General features: G+C 43.1%; 1 protein-coding gene across 4 annotated transcripts in view; it reads left to right on the top strand.

Annotated features, from left to right (window-relative positions):
- The window catches only part of LOC137627076 (uncharacterized), a 95,338-nt gene that overhangs the window by 34,489 nt on the left and 41,586 nt on the right, over positions 1-19,263 (top strand). For 2 of the 4 annotated variants that reach the window (XM_068358062.1, XM_068358064.1), the window contains exon 2: positions 3,706-3,789. The exons of the other annotated variants lie outside the window; for them this stretch is intronic. In XM_068358062.1, coding sequence (XP_068214163.1) covers positions 3,706-3,789 — 84 coding nt within the window. The remainder of the gene's footprint in view (positions 1-3,705; positions 3,790-19,263) is intronic. 4 annotated transcript variants of the gene reach the window in all.

The raw sequence follows: 19,263 nt of genomic DNA, 5'->3' as shown, positions 1-19,263 counted from the left end.
CCGTGCAGTGACCCTCAAGGGGTCTGGTCTTTTGGTCCCGGTATTCTCTAAATCTCTGTAGTGACTATCAGCAGCTTCTTCCTCCCGTAGGGGTTAGACTCCACTCCACCGAGTCTTGCCCCTCGTAAGCTCATTCCAAGAGGGTTGTTGGGAGGAAGGAGTGAGGATGCGATGCAGATATAGATCCCCTGCTGTCAGTAGGGTGGATTGCCTTGCCTTGCCCATTCCCTCTTCATCCTCAGTCTGAATCTGTTCCAGACCTACCTTCCAGGTTCCATATGTGGATGTGTGACAGTTAAGATAATCCTGGAATTTTACACAAATCTTGTATGACCTATTCCAGTCCCGACCATCGGGTTTTTAAGTCGTAGCAGAGACACAACACGAGTCTGTGCTCCTCTCATTCGAATTGATATTTGTCAGGATGAGTTCAGTTGGAACTATTACTCCATACCTAAGCCTCCAGAGAAGAAACCTTCATGCTTTTGGTGACTCGACACACTTTTAGTGTATGCAAGTGTTTTAGTCATTCTCAAAGTGTCTCTTTTATTCATACAGTGTTAACACGAGTTTCCACCTAAGTGTTAAGCTTGGCCTGCTAGGAATGACCTCTTTGAAGTTTTTCCAGGACGAGACCGAGACTACTCCTCACTCTTATAATGATCTGAGGATCTTGATTCAATAGAGTTTGATCAGAAACCAAAGAAAAATATGAAATACCTGGGAATGCTATTTGGCTGAAAATATTTCTTAGTACAGTAACTTGTATATACAGGCTGAGAGTATGGGCCAGTTCTGGATCCACAGGAACCTTCGAGCCACTCGTGGTAGGGGAAGAGGAAAGCATCCTTAACCAACTCCTTCCCACTCCCATTCTCTTTGCACGTTTCTTCTAATAAGCAATTAGAGGGGCACTCAGTAGAGAGCATGCCTTTGCCATGCAAAGCAGTCTTATATTACTCTAAACTCCACTGAGTATTTATACTCCGATGCATTTTCTTCAAATGCTAATGGAATTGGCCACCAATTTTCGTTGAAATTGGTTCCTTAGTTTTTGCGTAATTTTCATAAACAAAAAATAAACCGACAAAATGTTTGCCATTTACTTAACAATACAATTATTTTCAAACTACTGCTGCGTACTCGTACTTTGATGTACTCTATCCAAAATATTAGAGATTCATCCTTTGGTCATACCCATCATGACAACCAAGTTCGGTCAAAATTGGTACTGTTCTTTTTGTGTAAAGTTTCTCACAAACATACAAATGATGCTGGGGTGAATACATACCCTTCGCAAAATCGATTTTGGCAAAGGCATAATGGAGCGGTAATATTCTTGCAGTAGGCTTTTTGTCAAAAGTTCCTTTGGGGTTTCCTAGCGAGTGCTCTTCTCGCCTGCTGACTGCTACCTCAAGGTTCAGTGAGGTGGATATGTAAGCCAGGTAAGGGTGGGCATTGCTCCTACTTTTGTGCTTCATTCTGCTGCCATCTTGAGGAACAACTCGCAAGCCTAGCTCTGTTAGGAGCCGTCCGATTTGCCTGTCAGTTTTTTGAGCTAGAGGTTGAGATTGAAGCTTCAGATTACCTCTGCCTTACGGACGTTGCCTGCAGGCTTGTGGACACCTTTCCTTTAATCCTGAGGCGGCTGCTCTGTAGCTATGCGACAGTATAAGCTCCTTCATGGGACGTTCTTATAGTACGCCTCTCGTCCAAGGTAATGCATTCGTTATGAAGTCTCAAGGAGATATAAAATGACTGGCTCTTCTACCTCTCTCTTACTCCCTTCTCAAGACGAAACAGCAGTAGCTTGGGCCCATTAACAAGCCGATTAGATGTCCGACGCTGGCAGGTTACACGACAGAGCACCTTTCTTGCAGACTACATCTGCAAAGAAGCAGGTGCTTCATACTTCTGACAATGGGGAGGATGGATTGGTGTCTTGCCAAATATTTCTCTCAATCTGCCTGGTATGACACTGCTTGGGTCATAATTAGAGAGATGGGTTTTCCATGCACTAATATTGGTCGAAGCCTCAAAAACTTCCTCTCTTTGATTAGTTATTAGCATTACTATCCTTTCTTTATTGAATCATGAAGGATAGCATGTCCCTGTAAGTAAAGAACCTTCCAAATAGTTCTAGCAGACTTTCTCCCACCAATGAGCAAGTCTCCCTTTTTGAAGGAAGAGGTTTGTGTATGTGTAAGAAAAAATCCAAATTTTTAAACTAAATTAGATTTTTCTAGTTATGCAAACCACTCCTCTCAGTCCTATGCCTCAGGGCAAAAGTGGGTATTTTGTGATGTGCATGCGAGTGGGGTCTGCCCATCGCGCCTCCTGTCATTACCATGTCAATGATTCAATGTCCGTATTATAGAGGAGTGCGGTTTGTATTTCAGTGAAAAATACAAATCACTTTTAAAATTTGTTATATTTCTGATTAAATTGAGCTCAATTCCTGTTATTTGTAAAGCAGGTTCCACAAAGGAAGCACTGATTTCTATACTGTGTAGATAAACTATTTGGATTATAAAGAAAGATAGCTTTCTCACTTAAATTTTAGTTAGACGATTTTTAACTAGGCTTGAATTTCATTCTGTAATATTGTATATTTTATAGATATTAATGTTTTAGAGTATTGAATGGCCAAGAATGCTTGACTTCTTAGCTTAAATCTCATAAACTTCAGTTACTAGCCTGTCCAATGATTCCTAATTTATTTTGACAGATTTTGTGGTAACAGCACATTAGTCATGTTTGTAAACTTATTCTTTTTTATAGATTTTTTTCCCAAATTAGTTGCATGTGACCTGAACGTTGGCATAAACCCTGTGAAAAAATTTTGGCTTTCCATGAAGCATTTAAAGGTTGCACATGAATGGCAGAGGCAATGGTCAGGATAATGTCCTAGAGACTGATCGTATACACAGATGATCAGTACCCAAGCCTCCTTTCCATCAAGTTAGGATCAGCAAGGGCCAGGCAATGGCTGCTGATGACGTAGCAGGTAGACCTATAGGCTCCTCCATACCTTACATCCCTTGCTCACAAGGACGGTGAACTTGCAGACACTGCTAGAAACTATAGAGCTTTGAAAGGGTATCGAACCCCTATCCAGTAGATTACCAGGCAGGGACATTTCAAATAGGCTAATAACAACATATGGTAATTGTGTAGTGTCTTTCCGACTTAGGTTATCATCTTCTCCACTGTTATCCCTACATTAAGGGGTCATTTGCCTGATGCACCCTTTCCAATGCCTTCTATAAAATGCATCCTATTCCACCAAACCTCTTCCTTCACCTTCTTCTCTACTGTTATCCCTACACTAAGGGGTCGGTTGCCTGATGCGCCCTCTACAATGCCTTCTATCAAAAGCATCCTCTTCCACCAAACCTCTTCTCTCCATGCCATCCCTCACCTTGTCTCGCCATCTAATTCTCTGCCTCTCTCTCGATCTTCTCCCCCTAACGGGTTCCTCCCAAGCCCTTCTCACTCCCACTTACGTTATGCGTTTACTGTATCTAAATGGGTACGTAGGTTTTACTCGTAAAAAGAAATTGTTAATTTACTAACTTGTTAATATCTACCCAACACAGCTTATCGTACCAGATGTTAATAATCAATAAACATTAAAAAGATCCCTTCAGTCCATTACCCATTATGAAACGTTGATAATGTTGGTAATTCTGTTTGCCCTTTTAGGTTTTGAATGACGTTCCGACGGTCTCCAACGCGACCGGTGGGGTTAACTGCACCGGCGGCGGCGCTGATATGGATCGGGATAATGTGAGTGCCATCGACTTCCTTTTATCATTTGAGAGAGTCATTTGGCATTGATGATCGTCATAAATGTATTTTAGATCATTTACATGTTATGTGGTTCAACGTTAAATTTCTTTATCTCTTTCTGCTCTCTTCTGTCTTGTATTCTATTCTTTTTGTCAAACTCTTATCAGACTTGGATCTTCTATCCTTTTTTAGTATTTTCCGAAGCCTTTCAATAGGTGTTCCGAGACATATTACCTCCCAATCTACTGTCTTTTTATCATCTATTCTATTCACATGTAGTGTCTCTTAGATTCTAATTTATTTTGATGTCTTTTTCCATACAGTAACTGCACTCTAGATTTATCTGTTAGTCCTGTCTTGTTTGATTATATTTATTCTTTGCATTGAGTTTAAAATATTTCTTACTGAATTGTATTATGCTGTATTTTTGTGTAGTTCTTACTTGAAGTTACAGCAGTAAAATACAGTATTGTAGTAAAAAGTGATTTAGCCCTTGCATGATTGAAGACGTAAAATGATACTGTATTTTTGTGTGGTTTGTTACTTGAAGTTTATACAACAGTAAAATACAGTATTGTAGTAAAATGTGATTTATCCCTTGCATGATAGAAGACGTAAATGGTGCTGTATTTTTCTGTCTTGCCTATTGTTTTTCACTGGCCGCTTATAAATTTGAGAGACCTGTGTTCCATTCTCTAAGATCCAGTGCTACGGTATACTTATGTTGACGTGATCAAGATATCAATCACCCTGTTGTTAGTTGATTGTTGAGGGTAGCAGCTGGAGAGAGCCATAGAAAGAGAGAACACGAGAGAGACGGTAGTGATGAGGTCGGCAGATAATTCTCCATCTTTTAACGTTGGTAAAAATTTATAGTAGAATGACCTATCTGCCTTTTATGCTTCTGAAAAAATTTTGTAGTTATAATTAAATGATAGATAAAAAAAATCTATTACTTTTTGGTTAACCAAATTTGATGGTACACGTTATCAAGATTAATATTATCAGGTTAGACATTTTGTAATTGTATTCCGGTATAAATCTCTTGAAATTGAAGTCATGTAAAATTCAACCTAGTTTAGGCTAGGGATTGTAAAAGAAACTAAAGGTTCTTTGAGTCAAGTCCTCAATTATATTTTTCCTATCTTTTATCTTTTCATATGTCCCTTTCTGTGCCTTGTTACTTACCAGTCCAACGTCTTCAACTGCACCTTACTGAAGTTTTCACCCCTGAGGGTAGGAGAGAAATGAGTTGAAGAAGAATTACTTAGACTTTAATATTTTCCGCCTGTCACAATTTCGAAGGAAGAGCAGGACTTTAAGGTAGATTTACCTATGCACTGTACAGTACTGTATATCGAAAAGTGCAGCCAGATGTCGACTAAACACTGCACAGACCATTCAATTTTGATGGTAGGTTGGAAACGTCCTAGTCGTCTTCCTGCTATTTTTTTTAGGAGCCTTTTCCTCATTATTTAAAATTGCCATTAGCCATTAGTGTTGAATGAACTACATATTATTCTTAGAATGTATTCGTTAATATATTCTTTTTTCAATATTTAACTTAGCCGGTGATTATATAAGCTGCAACTCTGTTGCTCGACAGAAAACTCTACGTTAAAAATCCGCCAGCGATCGCTATGCAGGTAGGGGGTGTACTTCAACAGCGCCATCTGTCGTGCAGGTACTCAGTACTCAATGTAAACAAAGAACTCAATTTTCTCTCTGTCGGGCTACCGGCAAGACCTACTAATACGCTGTTACTAACTGGATTTGTTTTCACAACTATTTGGTGAAGTACACTATTCTAGTTTTGAGCTTTCGCTATGCAGGTGTTTTATCTTCATCTCAAAACTTGAACTCGTTTTGGATAGATTTAATTTTGGTGACAAAGAGAGTATGGACTTTCTTTCACTTTTAAATGGCCGACCCTTCCCTTAGACGGAAGTGTGTTTAGGCTTTTAGTAATTATCTTATCACGTTATAGATCTATATATTTTATATCTCTCCGCCTTTATTAGGCCTCTTCGATTAACTTTCCATTTATTATAAACATATAAAAATAAATTTTAATGTTTTGTTTATATGCGACCTTTCCTGATAGTAGGCGGTCCTAACTTGGAACCGAAGTTAATCAACATTGAGCCCTTTATATCGTCTTTAGCTTTTAAAGGATTTAAAACTTTTTAAATGTAATATTTTATGAAAGAATTTCTTTGATAGTCTTCGTACTGTTTTCAAAGATGATCTAACGTTTAGTTTTTTATGCTAGGCAGTTGTTGACGTTCAGGACGTTCAACATGCGCTCTATCCTTACGATAGAGAGAGAGTGTATCACGGTTTCACTTTGCAGTAAGAGTAAATCGATTCTGACGTTTTGTTCATTCTTTCTTAGCTTAAATGTTTTAAATTCTAATTTAAAGGAACTTTTTATTTGAAAAACCTTTCAGTTTTTTCCTTTAGTCAAATAACATGTTTTTTTGACGAAATATAATTGGGCTCTTCTCTTAGGTGCGAAATCAAGAGAGAAAGAGAGAGAGAGATAAAGACGGAGGGAGAGAGAGGAGAGAAAACGTTCCGTTCAAGCGGGTAACGTTGTTCTCGAGTTACTCTCGTCCCTAGTCTCTTTACGGGGAGAAAGGATAAAACGTTTTTAGTTTTTTATTCTCGTCCCCAGGCTATGTGCGGTGAGAGATTGAAAACGTAGTTATATGAACTAGTGTTTAGTCTCTTTCCCAGCTACTGATTTTTCTTTTTATCTTAAAATATGTTTTCTGTTTTTTGCTAGTATTATGAGCTTGCATTATACGACTAATTTCGCAATTACTACCTTTTAATGAAGGGTAGAATTGCGTGTTTCAGGTAGAAATAAGTGCAAAACTGAAAATCGAAGTGATAAAGTGATATGCTCAAAGTGTTACAGTGTTGCGTCCGAGGCGCAAAGTGTTACAGTGTTGCGTCCGAGGGTTCGTCTGTTCGTGCCTGTCGTTCACCTAGTCCGGGACCTCTTGCAAGCTCCCAAGCCCAGGGGAGAAGTAATGTCGAACGACTTATGGGTTCGAGAGGCCTTGACCAACGAACAGACGTTTTCCCTCTATGGTATCGGGTGTTTCTTACCAAGATCTCCCCTACCATAAGACGAGAGAGACGTTGTTTCTCCTCGCCATCCATAGGCTTTTCGCATAAGAAACCTGTCACAAGGTTTCGAAGCCCTTAAGCGAAAGTCAGTCCTTTCAGGACAGGTCCAGCGTCCTGGTTACAGCCATTAGGACAGCTCTGACCCTATGCAGTCATCGGATAACTGCTCGCCGCCTAACAAAAGCGTAACACAGACTCCGAAAGTCTTTTTTTGTAGGCAAAGTGTTGCGGTCACAGACGTTACCCTCGTCTATTACCACAACCATTTCCGTTGATCCTTAAGGGGTTGTATGGCAAAACATGCAGTATATGCTTGCCTCCCCTATGGAAGACTATTCTGTCGATTAGTCCGTTGAGTCTAGCCGTTTATCTCATCGATATCCTGGCTTTCAGCCAACCTAACGTTCCTTTGTGCTTACTGTTGACGTTGGCGTAGCTTAGTCACGTCAGTCAGGTTGTTTAGAACCACACTCGATGCGGTCTCGTGTGGTTTTTCAGCCGCATTTGGACGTTAGGCCACTGGCTGATGCTCCTGTTGACGTTCTAGACGTTCACTAACAATCGGAGTTGACTTGTTTTGACGCTGTGCGTCAACCTCCGCATTCTAGAGTTGTTTTGACTGCTCAGTCTAGGCAGTCAAAGCAGTCTCGAGTGGACACTGTATGTCCTCACGCACCTGTTGTGGTTGACAGTTCAGTTGTTGACAGTTCACAGACTGTCAAGCAGTTACATGACGTTGCGTTCTGGTCCGCTACTAATGCACCAGTGAGAGACTCAGCTTTTATCGGACAAGGTTCCTGTAGATGAGGAAGTTGCTGTTCTCCCTCCTACTGATATTCCCTTGAGGACTCTGTCAGATGGAGAGGAGCCTTAAGCTGCTTAGCCTCCTATGGACTTTAATTAAATCATGATGATTTTTTTTTAAGGATCTTCGTCCGGATCTTGTAACTGCTGCTCCTCGTTCGCGTAAACGTCAGAACTTACACTAGGCCTAGCTACTTCGAAGCCGTTGTTTTTAAGCTAGTGCTCTCTCGCTCTCCTAGAGAGCGTTACGTTGGCTAGGCGACTGGTTTTTCACCAGGAGGAGTTTGGGGGATACAGCCTTTGTTTTCCCTTCTTTTAAACTGGTTTATAGAGCGAGAGTCTGATAGGACACGAGAGAAGTTCTCGGCTTGGGAGTTCATGCCTCTGCCCAGATAGACTTCTCAATTCTGGTAGACTCTCCCTGGCGCCTAGCCAGGAGACGCTCCAAGTTGTTTACAGGTCAACTTCTCAGCTGTTGTCGAGCCTTTGAAGTTTTGCTGTACTATTATGTCACGCATAACAAGGCTTTCAGGGATGGTAAACGGTTCCGCCTCAGTCGCTAACCCCGTCTGTTGCCACACCTGCTCCCGTAGACCCTAAATGGGCTTTGCTGCAAGACATGCAGTCCAAGCTGGCGTCCTTGATAGAGGACTTAAATGCGGAGAAGAACCTTCTGGCCAACAACCTTCCAACCGGTCGGTTGTGCGCCCTGTTGACGCTGAGGTAACCTACTCGCGTCTGCCAGTTGAGGTGGTTCCTCCACCGATGCGACCCAGTGTGGGTTGCCAGCCGCACGTTGACGTTAAGCGACGCTCGGAGGTGGTTGTTGACGTTCAACAACCAGCAGAGGTGACTTGTTGTGACGCAATGCGTCAACCTCAGCAACCCGGTAGGGTGTTGACTGCACAACCCAGACGGTCTAGACAGTTTCGGGTTGACGCTGTGCTTCCTCGCGCACCCATGGTTGTTGACAGTTCACAGACTGTGCAGCAGTTCCATGATATTGCGTCCGGCTCCGTCACGCATCCACCAGTGCGACCGGATTCAGCGAGTCAGACGTTGCCCACTCCGTTGCCGTTTCCTCATCAGTTTCGGATGAGGAACCCTCTGATGAGGACGTTGCTGAACAAGACGATCAGCCCCCAGCCCTGCTATCCATCCAGAAGATGCTGAAGAAGGAACGCTGCTCAGTCAGGCTGTGGATGAGTCTGGTAGGGACGCTGTCATCCGTGGATCAGTTTGTGTCACTAGGAAGACTACACCTCCGTCCTCTTCTATACCATCTAGCTTTTCACTGGAAAAAGGACAAGACGCTAGAAGCGGTCTCGATCCCGGTTTCCGAAAAGATAAAGTCTTGTCTGACTTGGTGAAAGGACTATATCAACCTAAGAGAGGGTCTTCCCCTGACTGTTCAGACTCCCAACCACGTTCTCTTCTCGGACGCATCGGACGTAGGCTGGGGTGGGGTGCGACATTAGACGGACGGGAATGCTCGGGATTATGGAACTCGAGTCAAAGGACAATGCATTTCAACTGCAAGGAGCTACTGGCAGTACGTCTGGCCTGGAAAAGCTTCAGGTCTCTCCTTCAAGGCAAAGTGGTGGAGGTGAACTCGGACAACACCACGGCTTTGGCGTACATCTCCAAGCAAGGAGGGACCTACTCTCTGACGTTGTACGAGATCGCAAGGGACCTCCTCACCTGTTCAAAAGGTCTAGACATATCACTAGTAACGAGGTTCATCCAAGGCAACTTGAATGTCATGGCAGATTGTCTCAGTCGGAAGGGACAAATAATTCCAACAGAATGGACCCTCCACAAGGATGTATGCAAGAGACTTTGGGCCACCTGGGGCCAGCCAACCATAGATCTCTTCGCAACCTCGATGACCAAGAGGCTCCCAATATTTTGCTCACCAATCCCGGACCCAGCAGCAGTTCATATAGATGCCTTTCTCCTAGATTGGTCACATCTAGATCTATATGCATTCCCTCCGTTCAAGATTGTCAACAAGGTACTGCAGAAGTTCGCCTCTCACGAAGGGACAAGGTTGACGCTAGTTGCTTCCCTCTGGCCCGCGAGAGAATGGTTCACCGAGGTACTTCGATGGCTAGTAGACGTTCCCAGAACACTTCCCCTAAGGGTGGACCTTCTACGTCAGCCACACGTAAAGAAGGTACACCAAGGCCTCCACGCTCTTCGTCTGACTGCCTTCAGGCTATCGAAAGACTCTCGAGAGCTAGAGGCTTTTCGAAGGAGGCAGCCAGAGCGATTGCTAGAGCAAGGAGAACATCCACCCTTAGAGTCTACCAATCGAAGTGGGAAATCTTCCGAAACTGGGGCAAGTCAGTATCCATATCCTCGACCAGTACCTCTGTAACTCAAATAGCTGACTTCCTCTTATATCTGAGGAAAGAACGATCGCTTTCAGCTCCCACTATCAAGGGTTACAGAAGCATGTTGGCATCAGTCTTCCGTCACAGAGGCTTAGATCTTTCCAACAATAAAGATCTACAGGACCTCCTTAATTCTTTTGCGACCACGAAGGAGCGTCGTTTGGTTACACCTGGTTGGAATTTAGACGTGGTACTAAGATTCCTTATGTCAGACAGGTTCGAACCGCTACAATCAGCCTCCCTGAAAGATCTCACCTTAAAGACTTTTCCTGGTATGCTTAGCCACAGCTAAAAGAGTCAGTGAGATTCATGCCTTCAGCAAGAACATCGGATTCTCATCCGAAACGGCTACATGTTCTACAACTTGGTTTTCTAGCCAAAAACGAGCTGCCTTCTCAGCCTTGGCCAATATCGTTCGATATTCCAAACTTATCGTATGGTTGGAAATGAACTAGAAAGAGTCTTATGCCCTGTAAGAGCTCTTAAGTTCTATTTAAAACGAACTAAACCTTTACGAGGCCCGTCTGAAGCTTTATGGTGTTCAGTTAAGAAACCATCTTTGCCTATGTCAAAGAATGCTTTATCCTATTTTATCAGACTGTTAATACGAGAAGCTCATTCCCATCTGAATGAGGAAGACTAAGCTTTGCTGAAGGTAAGGACACACGAAGTTAGAGCTGTCGCAACTTCCGTGGCCTTTAAACAAAATAGATCTCTGCAAAGTATAATCGACGCAACCTATTGGAAAAGCAAGTCAGTGTTCGCGTCTTTTTATCTTAAGAATGTCCAGTCTCTTTACGAGAACTGCTACACTCTGGGACCATTCGTAGCAACGAGTGCAGTAGTGGGTGAGGGCTCAACCACTACAATTCCCTAATTCCATAACCTTTTTAATCTTTCTCTTGAAATGTTTTATTATTGTTTTTGGGTTGTCCGGAAGGCTAAGAAGCCTTTCGCATCCTACTTGATTTGGCGGGTGGTCAAAGTCATTTCTTGAGAAGCGCCTAGATTAGAGGTTTTGATGAGGTCCTGTTGTATGGGTTGCAACCCTTGATACTTCAGCTCCTAGGGGTCGCTCAGCATCCTAAGAGGATCGCGAGGCTCCGTAAGGAAGACGTACTTAAAAAGGCAGAGTAATTGTTCAAGTCGACTTCCTTACCAGGTACTTATTTATTTTAAGTTTGTTATTTTGATAACTGCTAAAATGAAATAAAAAATCCTTAGCTCATAATAATGTAAACATTTGTTGCTGGTCTCTACCCACCCCCCTGGGTGTGAATCAGCTTATATAATCACCGGCTAAGTTAAATATTGAAAAATGTTATTTTTATAATAAAATAAATTTTTGAATATACTTACCCGGTGATTATATATTAAAGGACCCTCCCTTCCTCCCCAATAGAGACGCAGTGGACCGAGGAGAAAATTGAGTTCTTTGTTTACATTGAGTACTGAGTACCTGCACGACAGATGGCGCTGTTGAAGTACACCCCCTACCTGCATAGCGATCGCTGGCGGATTTTTAACGTAGAGTTTTCTGTCGAGCAACAGAGTTGCAGCTTATATAATCACCGGGTAAGTATATTCAAAAATTTATTTTATTATAAAAATAACATATTATTACTAGCTAAGCTACAACCCTAGTTGAAAGTAGGATGCTCATGGTCTTGTCCTGGCAAATTCTGGATGTTCATTTTGCACTAGTAATAATTTAGCATCCCTGGAGAGATGAGGGCTTAAATGGTTTAGTTTTAGTTCGCTCGTGCATGGAGATTGACAATAAAACATTTGCGATGATGGCGAGTCTGGTACCAACAGCGTCGAAAGTTCCTCTCCTGTATACAGGTTGATCAGTAGACTGGTCAGGAGCTCTTCTCAGAGACAATGACGTCTGAGACATGGTCTCGTTGTAGTGGTTTGCGGACTGTGGCTAGATGTAGCATGCAGACTGCCTAGTGTCCGAATGCCGACTAGACTCCAACGTTCACTGCACAAAAAGATAAAACTGTGGAATATCCAGAAATCTGGGCAAAAGGTAAACAGGCAAGAGAACTGGGCACTAGGCATCACCCCTCGATTTTTTATTCTGGGCAAGGGGATCCAGCTAGAACCTCAAACTCTCCTATTATATTTTCTTGCTTTGAGCTTGCTGAATAAACAGGTAGTACGACCGTTGATTTAATTCAGTGGAAAATCTGCGATCTATAATAAATAGCTCACCTAAGTAAGATCTCGTCAAGCTTAAGTAAACTTAGAGAACATTAGGAGAAAAAATTATATTACAAGCATATAAAAAAATATGATATTTTAATTATAAAATAAATTTTTGAATATACTTACCCGGTGAATATATAATAGCTGCAACTCTGTTGCTCGACAGACACGTACATAAAAAACTCGCGAGCGATCGCTATGCAGGTTGCGGGTGTGCCCACCAGCGCCAACTGTCGGCCAGATACCACTCTCGGATGTAAACAAAACCTTCAATTTCTTCTCATCCCACTGCGTCTCTATTGGGGAGGAAGGGAGGGTCATTTAATTTATATATTCACCGGGTAAGTATATTCAAAAATTTATTTTATAATTAAAATATCATTTTTAAATATTTAACTTAGCCGGTGAATATATAATAGCTGATTCACACCCAAGGAGGTGGGTAGAGACCAGAGTTAATTATGTTTACAGCGTATAAGCTAAGAGTTTTTTCATTTTGGCAGTTATCAATATAACAAAACCAAAATAAATAGGTACCTGGTGAGGAAGTTGACTTAGACGATTACTCTGCCTTGTAAGTCTGTCTTCCTCACGGAGCCCAGCGATCCTCTTAGGATGCTGACAGACTCCCAGGAGCTGAAGTATCAAGGGCTGCAACCCATACAACAGGACCTCATCAAACCCCTAATCTGGGCGCTCTCAAGAAATGACTTTGACCACCCGCCAAATCAATCAGGATGCGAAAGGCTTCTTAGCCTTCCGAACAACCCATAAAACAATATTAAAAACATTTCAAGAGACAGATTAAAAGGATATTGGAATTAGGGAAGTGTAGTGGTAGAACCCTCACCCACTACTGCACTCGCTGCAACGAATGGACCCAGTGTGTAGCAGTCCTCGTAAAGTCTGGACATCTTTTAAGTAAAATGACGCGAACACTGACTTGTTTCTCCAAGAAGTCGCGTCCATAATACTTTGCAGAGATTTATTTTGCTTGAAGGCCACGGAGGTTGCTATATCTCTAACTTCGTGCGTCTTAACCTTAAGCAAACATCGGTCTTTCTCATTCAAGTGAGAATGAGCTTCTCGTATTAAAAAAATCTGATAAAATATGACAAAGAATTCTTTGACATAGGCAATGAAGGTTTCTTAACTGAGCACCATAATGCCTCAGATTTCCCTCGTAATGACTTAGTACGAGCTAAATCGAACTTAAGAGCTCTAACAGGACATAATACTCTTTCCAGTTCGTTGCCTACGATCTCTGATAAGCAAGGAATATCAAAAGATTTAGGCCAAGGACGAGAAGGCAGTTCATTTTTGGCCAGGAAACCAAGTTGAAGTGAACAAGTGGCTTTTTTCTGTAGAAAAGCCGATGTTCTTACTGAAGGCATGAAGTTCACTGACCCTTTTAGCCGAAGCCAAGCACACTAGGAAAAGTGTCTTGAGGGTGAGATCCTTCAGGGAGGCTGAATGTAATGGCTCAAACCTGTCTGACATGAGGAACCTTAGGACCACGTCTAAGTTCCATCCAGGAGTTGCCAAACGACGTTCCTTAGAGGTCTCGAAAGACTTAAGGAGATCTTGGAGATCTTTATTGTTGGAAAGATCTAAGCCTCTATGTCGAAAGACCAAAGCCAACATGCTCATGTAGCCCTTAATCGTGGGAGCTGAAAGGGAGCGAACCTTTCTCAGATGTAAAAGAAAATCTGCGATTTGGGCTACAGAGGTACTGGACGAGGACACAGATGCTGACTTGCACCAGTCTCGAAAGACTTCCCACTTCAACTGGTATACTCTAATGGTAGAAGCTCTCCTAGCTCTTGCAATCGCACTGACTGCCTCCTTCGAAAAACCTCTAGCTCTTGAGAGTCTTTCGATAGTGTGAAGGAAGTCAGACGAAGAGCGGGGAGGCTTTGATGGACATTCTTTACGTGGGGCTGACGTAACAGATCTACCCTTAGAGGAAGACTTCTTGGAAAGTCTACCAGCCATTGAAGTACCTCGGTGAACCACTCTCTCGCGGGCCAGAGGGTAGCAACCAACGTCAACCTTGTCCCTCCGTGAGAGGCGAACTTCTGCAGTACCTTGTTGACTATCTTGAATGGTGGGAATGCATATAAGTCCATAAAAGACCAATCCAGTAGAAACGCGTCTATGTAGATTGCTTCTGTATCTAGGACTGGAGAGCAAAAGATTGGTAACCTTTTGGTCAACGAGGAGGCAAAGAGGTCTATGGTTGGTTGACCCCAAGAAGCCCAAAGACTCTTGCCCACGTCCTTGTGGAGGGTCCATTCCGTGGGTATCACCTGACCCCTCCGACTGAGACAGTCTGCCAAGACGTTCAAGTCCCCCTGGATGAATCTCGTCAACAGGGAGATGCCTCGAATTCTAGACCATAAGAGAAGGTCCCTTGCGATCTCGAGCAGCGTGAAGGAGTGTGTGCCTCCTTGCTTGGAGATGTACGCCAAAGTTGTGGTGTTGTCTGAGTTGACCTCTACCACTTAGTTTCGAAGACGCTTCCTAATATCATCAAGGCCAAGTGGACTGCTAATAGCTCCTTGCCGTTGATGTGCATGCTCTTCTGACTTGAGGTCCACAGACCAGCGCATTCCCGACCGTCCAGGGTCGCACCCAACCCAAACCCGACGCGTCTGAGGACAACACGTGGTTTGGGTTCTTGACTGCTAGGGATAGTCCCTCTCTCAGACTGATATTGCTGTCCCACCATTTCAGGCATGCCTTTATTGGTTCGGAGACTGGGAATGATACCGTCTCTAATGTCTTGTCCTAGTTCCAGTGAGAGGCTAGATGGAACCGGAGAGGCAGAAGGGGTAGTCTCCCTAGTGAGACAAACTGCTCCAGGGATGAGAGAGTCCCTACGAGACTGTTCCAACTCCTGACTGAATAAACGTTTTCTTTTCAGCATTAGTTGGACTTCGAGCAGGGCTTGACTGCGAATCTCCATCCCCAAAAATAGAATAATCTGGGATGGGATCAGTTGGGACTTTTAGGTTGACCACAAGTCCCAACTCCCTTGCCAGACTCAACATCCAATGTAGATCCTGCAGACAGTGAAGGCTGGACGATGCTCTGAGAAGCCAGTCGTCCAAGTACAGGGAGGCTCGGATCCCCGATAGCTCGAAACTGGTACCCCACATTCCTGTAAACAAACCTCAGAAACGGTTGGGAATCCGGGTGTATAGGAATGTGGAAGGATGCCTCCTGAAGGTCGAGAGAGACCATCCAGTCGCCTTCCATAAATGCTGTCAAGACAGCCTGGAAGACTTCATCGTGAAGTTTGTCTTGACAATGAACACATTGAGCGCACTTGCCTCTTACGTACTCCTGCAGTGAACATGGCTGCCAAATCATGGAGCCATCCCTGAGGGACTTGTTCCTGCAGAGAACGTGGCTGTCAGATCATTGGAGCCATCCCTGAAAGCCTTGTTTATGCATGACATAATTGTACAGCAAAACTTCAAAGGCTCGAAAACAGCTGTGAAGTTGACCTATAAAATCTTGGAGCGTCTCATGGCCAGGCGCCAGGGAGAGTCTATAAGGTTTGAGAAGTCTATCTGGGCAGAGGCAGGAACTCCCAAGCCGAGAACTTCTCTCGTGTCATATCAGACTCTCGCTCTATAAGCCAGTTTAAAAGAAGGGAGAGCAAAGGCTGTATCCCCCAAACTCCTCCTGGTGATAAACCAGTCGCCTAGCAAACGTAAAGCTCTCTAGGAGAGCGAGAGAGCACTAGCTTATAAAACAACGGCTTCGAAGTAGCTAGGCCTAGTGTAAGCTCTGACGTTTAGGCGAACGAGGAGCAGCAGTTACAAAAAGATCCGGACAAAGATCCTTAAAAATCAGCATGATTTATTTAAAGTCCATAGAGGGCTAAGCAGCTTTAGGCTCCTCTCCGTCTGACAGAGTCCTCAAGGGAATATCAGAAGGAGGGGGAACAGCAACTTCCTCATCTGAAGGAACCTTGTCCGATAATAGCTGAGTCTCAAGCAAGGGAGAGACCTACCGTGGTGGCAATGCTTTACAAGCAGAGTCCACACGCACTGGTGCATTAGTAGCGGACCAGGACGCAACGTCATGTAACTGCTTGACAGTCTGTGAACTGTCAACAACAACAGGTGCGAAAGACCAGGACGCAACGTCATGTAACTGCTTGACAGTCTGTGAACTGTCAACAACAACAGGTGCGTGAGGACGCACAGCGTCCACTCGAGACTGCGGAGGTTGACGCTCAGCGTCAAAACAAGTCAACTCCGATTGTTAGCGAACGTCCTGAACGTCAACAGGAGCATCAGCAAGTGGCCTAACGTCCAAATGTGGCTGAAAATCCACACGAGACCGCATCGAGTGAGGTTCTAAACAACCTGACTGACGTGACTTAGCTACGCCAACGTCAACAGGACGCACAAAGGAACGTTAGGGTGGCTGAAAGCCAGGATCTCGATGAGATAAACGGCTAGGCTCAACGGACTTATCGGCAGAATAGTCTTCCATAAGGGAGGCAAGCTTATTCTGCATGTCTTGCCGTACAACCCATTTAGGATCAATGGAAATGGTTGCGGTAAGAGACGAGGGTAACGTCTGTGACCGCAAAACCTTGCCAACAAAAAGACTCGGAGTCTGTGTTACGCTTTTGTTAGGCGGCGAGCAGTCTTCCGATGACTGCATAGGGTCAGAGCTGTCCTAATGGCTACAACCAGGACGCTGGACCTGTCCTGAAAGGACTGACTTTCGCTTAAGGGCCTCGAAACCTTGTTTCAGGTTTCTTATGCGAAAAGCCTTCGGATGACGAGGAGAAAATCGTCTCTCTCGCCTTATGGTAGGGGTGATCTTGGTAAGATACACCCGATACCATAGAGGGAATGTCTGTTCGCTGATCAAGGCCTCTCAAACCCATAAGTCGTACGACATTACTTCTCCCCTGGGCTTGGGAGCTTGTAAGAGGTCCCGGACTAGGCGAACGACAGGCACGAACAGACGAACCCTCGGTCGCAACACTGATAACACTTTGCGCAATATCACTTTATCACTACGATTTTCTGTTTTGCACTTATTTCACTGAAATCGAAACTTTTACTGATTTTTACCTGAAGCACGCAATTCTACCCTCATCAAAAGGTAGTAATTGCGAAATCAGTCGTATAATGCAAGCACATTAATACCAGCAAAAAACAGTAAACATATTTTAAGATAAAAAATTCAGTGGCTGGGGAAGAGACTAAACACTAGTTCATTCAAAACTACGTTTTCAATCTCTCACCGTACATTGCCTGGGGACGAGAATAAAAAACTAAAAACGTTTTATCCTTTCTCCCCGTACAGAGACTAGGGACGAGAGTAACTCGAGAACAACGTTACCCTCTTGAACGGAACGTTTTCTCTCCTCTCTCTCCCTCCGTCTCTATCTTTCTCTCTCTCTCTCTCTCTTGATTTCGCACCTAAGAGAAGAGCCCACTTACGTTTCGTCAAAAAAACATGTTATTTGACCAAAGGAAAAAACTGAAAGGTTTTTCAATTAAAAAGTTCCTTTAAAATAGAATTTAAAACATTTAAGCTTTGAAAGAAGAATGAACAAAACGTCAGAATCGATTTACTCTTTCTGCAAAGTGAAACCGTGATACTCTCTCTCTCTATCGTAACGATAGAGCGCAAACTGCGTAGCATAAATAAACTAAACGTTAGTTCATCTTTGAAACAGTACGAAGACTATTCAAAGAAAATCTTTCATAAAATATCTATTAAAAAATATTCATTTAAAAAGTTTTAAATCATTAGCTCTTTAAAAGCTATTTACGATTGAAAGGGCTCAACGTTGTTTAACTTCGGTTTCCAAGTTAGGACCGCCTACTCTCAGGAAAGGTCGCATATAAACAAATCATTAAAATTTATTTTTATCTTTATTATAAATGGAAAGTTAATTGAAGAGGCCTAATAAAGGCGGTGAGATATAAAATATATAGAGGAAAATCTATAATTAATTTATAACGTGATAAGATAATTGCTAAAAGCCTAAACACACTTCCGTCTAAGGGAAGGGTCGGCCATTTAAAAGTCAAAGAAAGTCCATACTCTCTTTGTCATCAAAAATTAAATCTATCCAAAAACGAGTTCAAGGATTTATTTGAAGAAAAACACCTGTACTGCGAAAGCTCAAACCAAATTAAAGTACTTCACCAAATATGATGGGAAAAACTCCAGGTTCAACAGCGAGTAAAAGTACGTCTTGTCGACACGTCGACAGAGAAGAAATTGAAGGTTTTGTTTACATCCGAGAGTGGTATCTGGCCGACAGTTGGCGCTGGTGGGCACACCCGCAACCTGCGTAGCGATCGCTCGCGAGTTTTTTATGTATGTGTCTGTCGAGCAACAGAGTTGCAGCTATTATATATTCACCGGCTAAGTTAAATATTTAAAACTCTAAATTGGTGGCTGAGAAGGGGACAGATTATGCAGGGGAAAGAATGAGGGGAGGATAGTCGTAGCAGAAGGCAGCAGTCAGGTGTAGATCGGCACCTCGAAGTTCCAGGGGATGTTGAAGAGGGAGAGGTCTAACTGGGGAGGGACCTATGGTCGTGGTTCTTACACACCCCAGTTACTATACCGACACTCATTAGAGTGAGCGAGCTGGGTTTATTCCTGGCATTCCATGCATCTTTTTTTCTCTGGTATATTTAGCAGTATTTATGCCTTAGAAATGGTGCTATAAGGAGCATTTCACCGAGCAACACAGGTCGAGCCCAGAAATAGATTTTTCCTCCGTCAAAATCCCTTTATTTGGAAATGGAAAAAATAACTACCATACTAAGAAAATACAGGTCTACAAAACCAGGAGAGACATGAATATCTCCATACAGAACCTCTTAGGAATAAATCCTCTAAATATTTAATCTACATATACAAG

The sequence above is a fragment of the Palaemon carinicauda genome, chromosome 34 (assembly GCF_036898095.1).
Source record: "Palaemon carinicauda isolate YSFRI2023 chromosome 34, ASM3689809v2, whole genome shotgun sequence".
Classification (NCBI taxonomy): domain Eukaryota; kingdom Metazoa; phylum Arthropoda; class Malacostraca; order Decapoda; family Palaemonidae; genus Palaemon; species Palaemon carinicauda.
The sequence above is the reverse complement of the archived record's forward strand: the minus strand, read 5'-3'. Positions and strand labels throughout refer to the sequence as shown.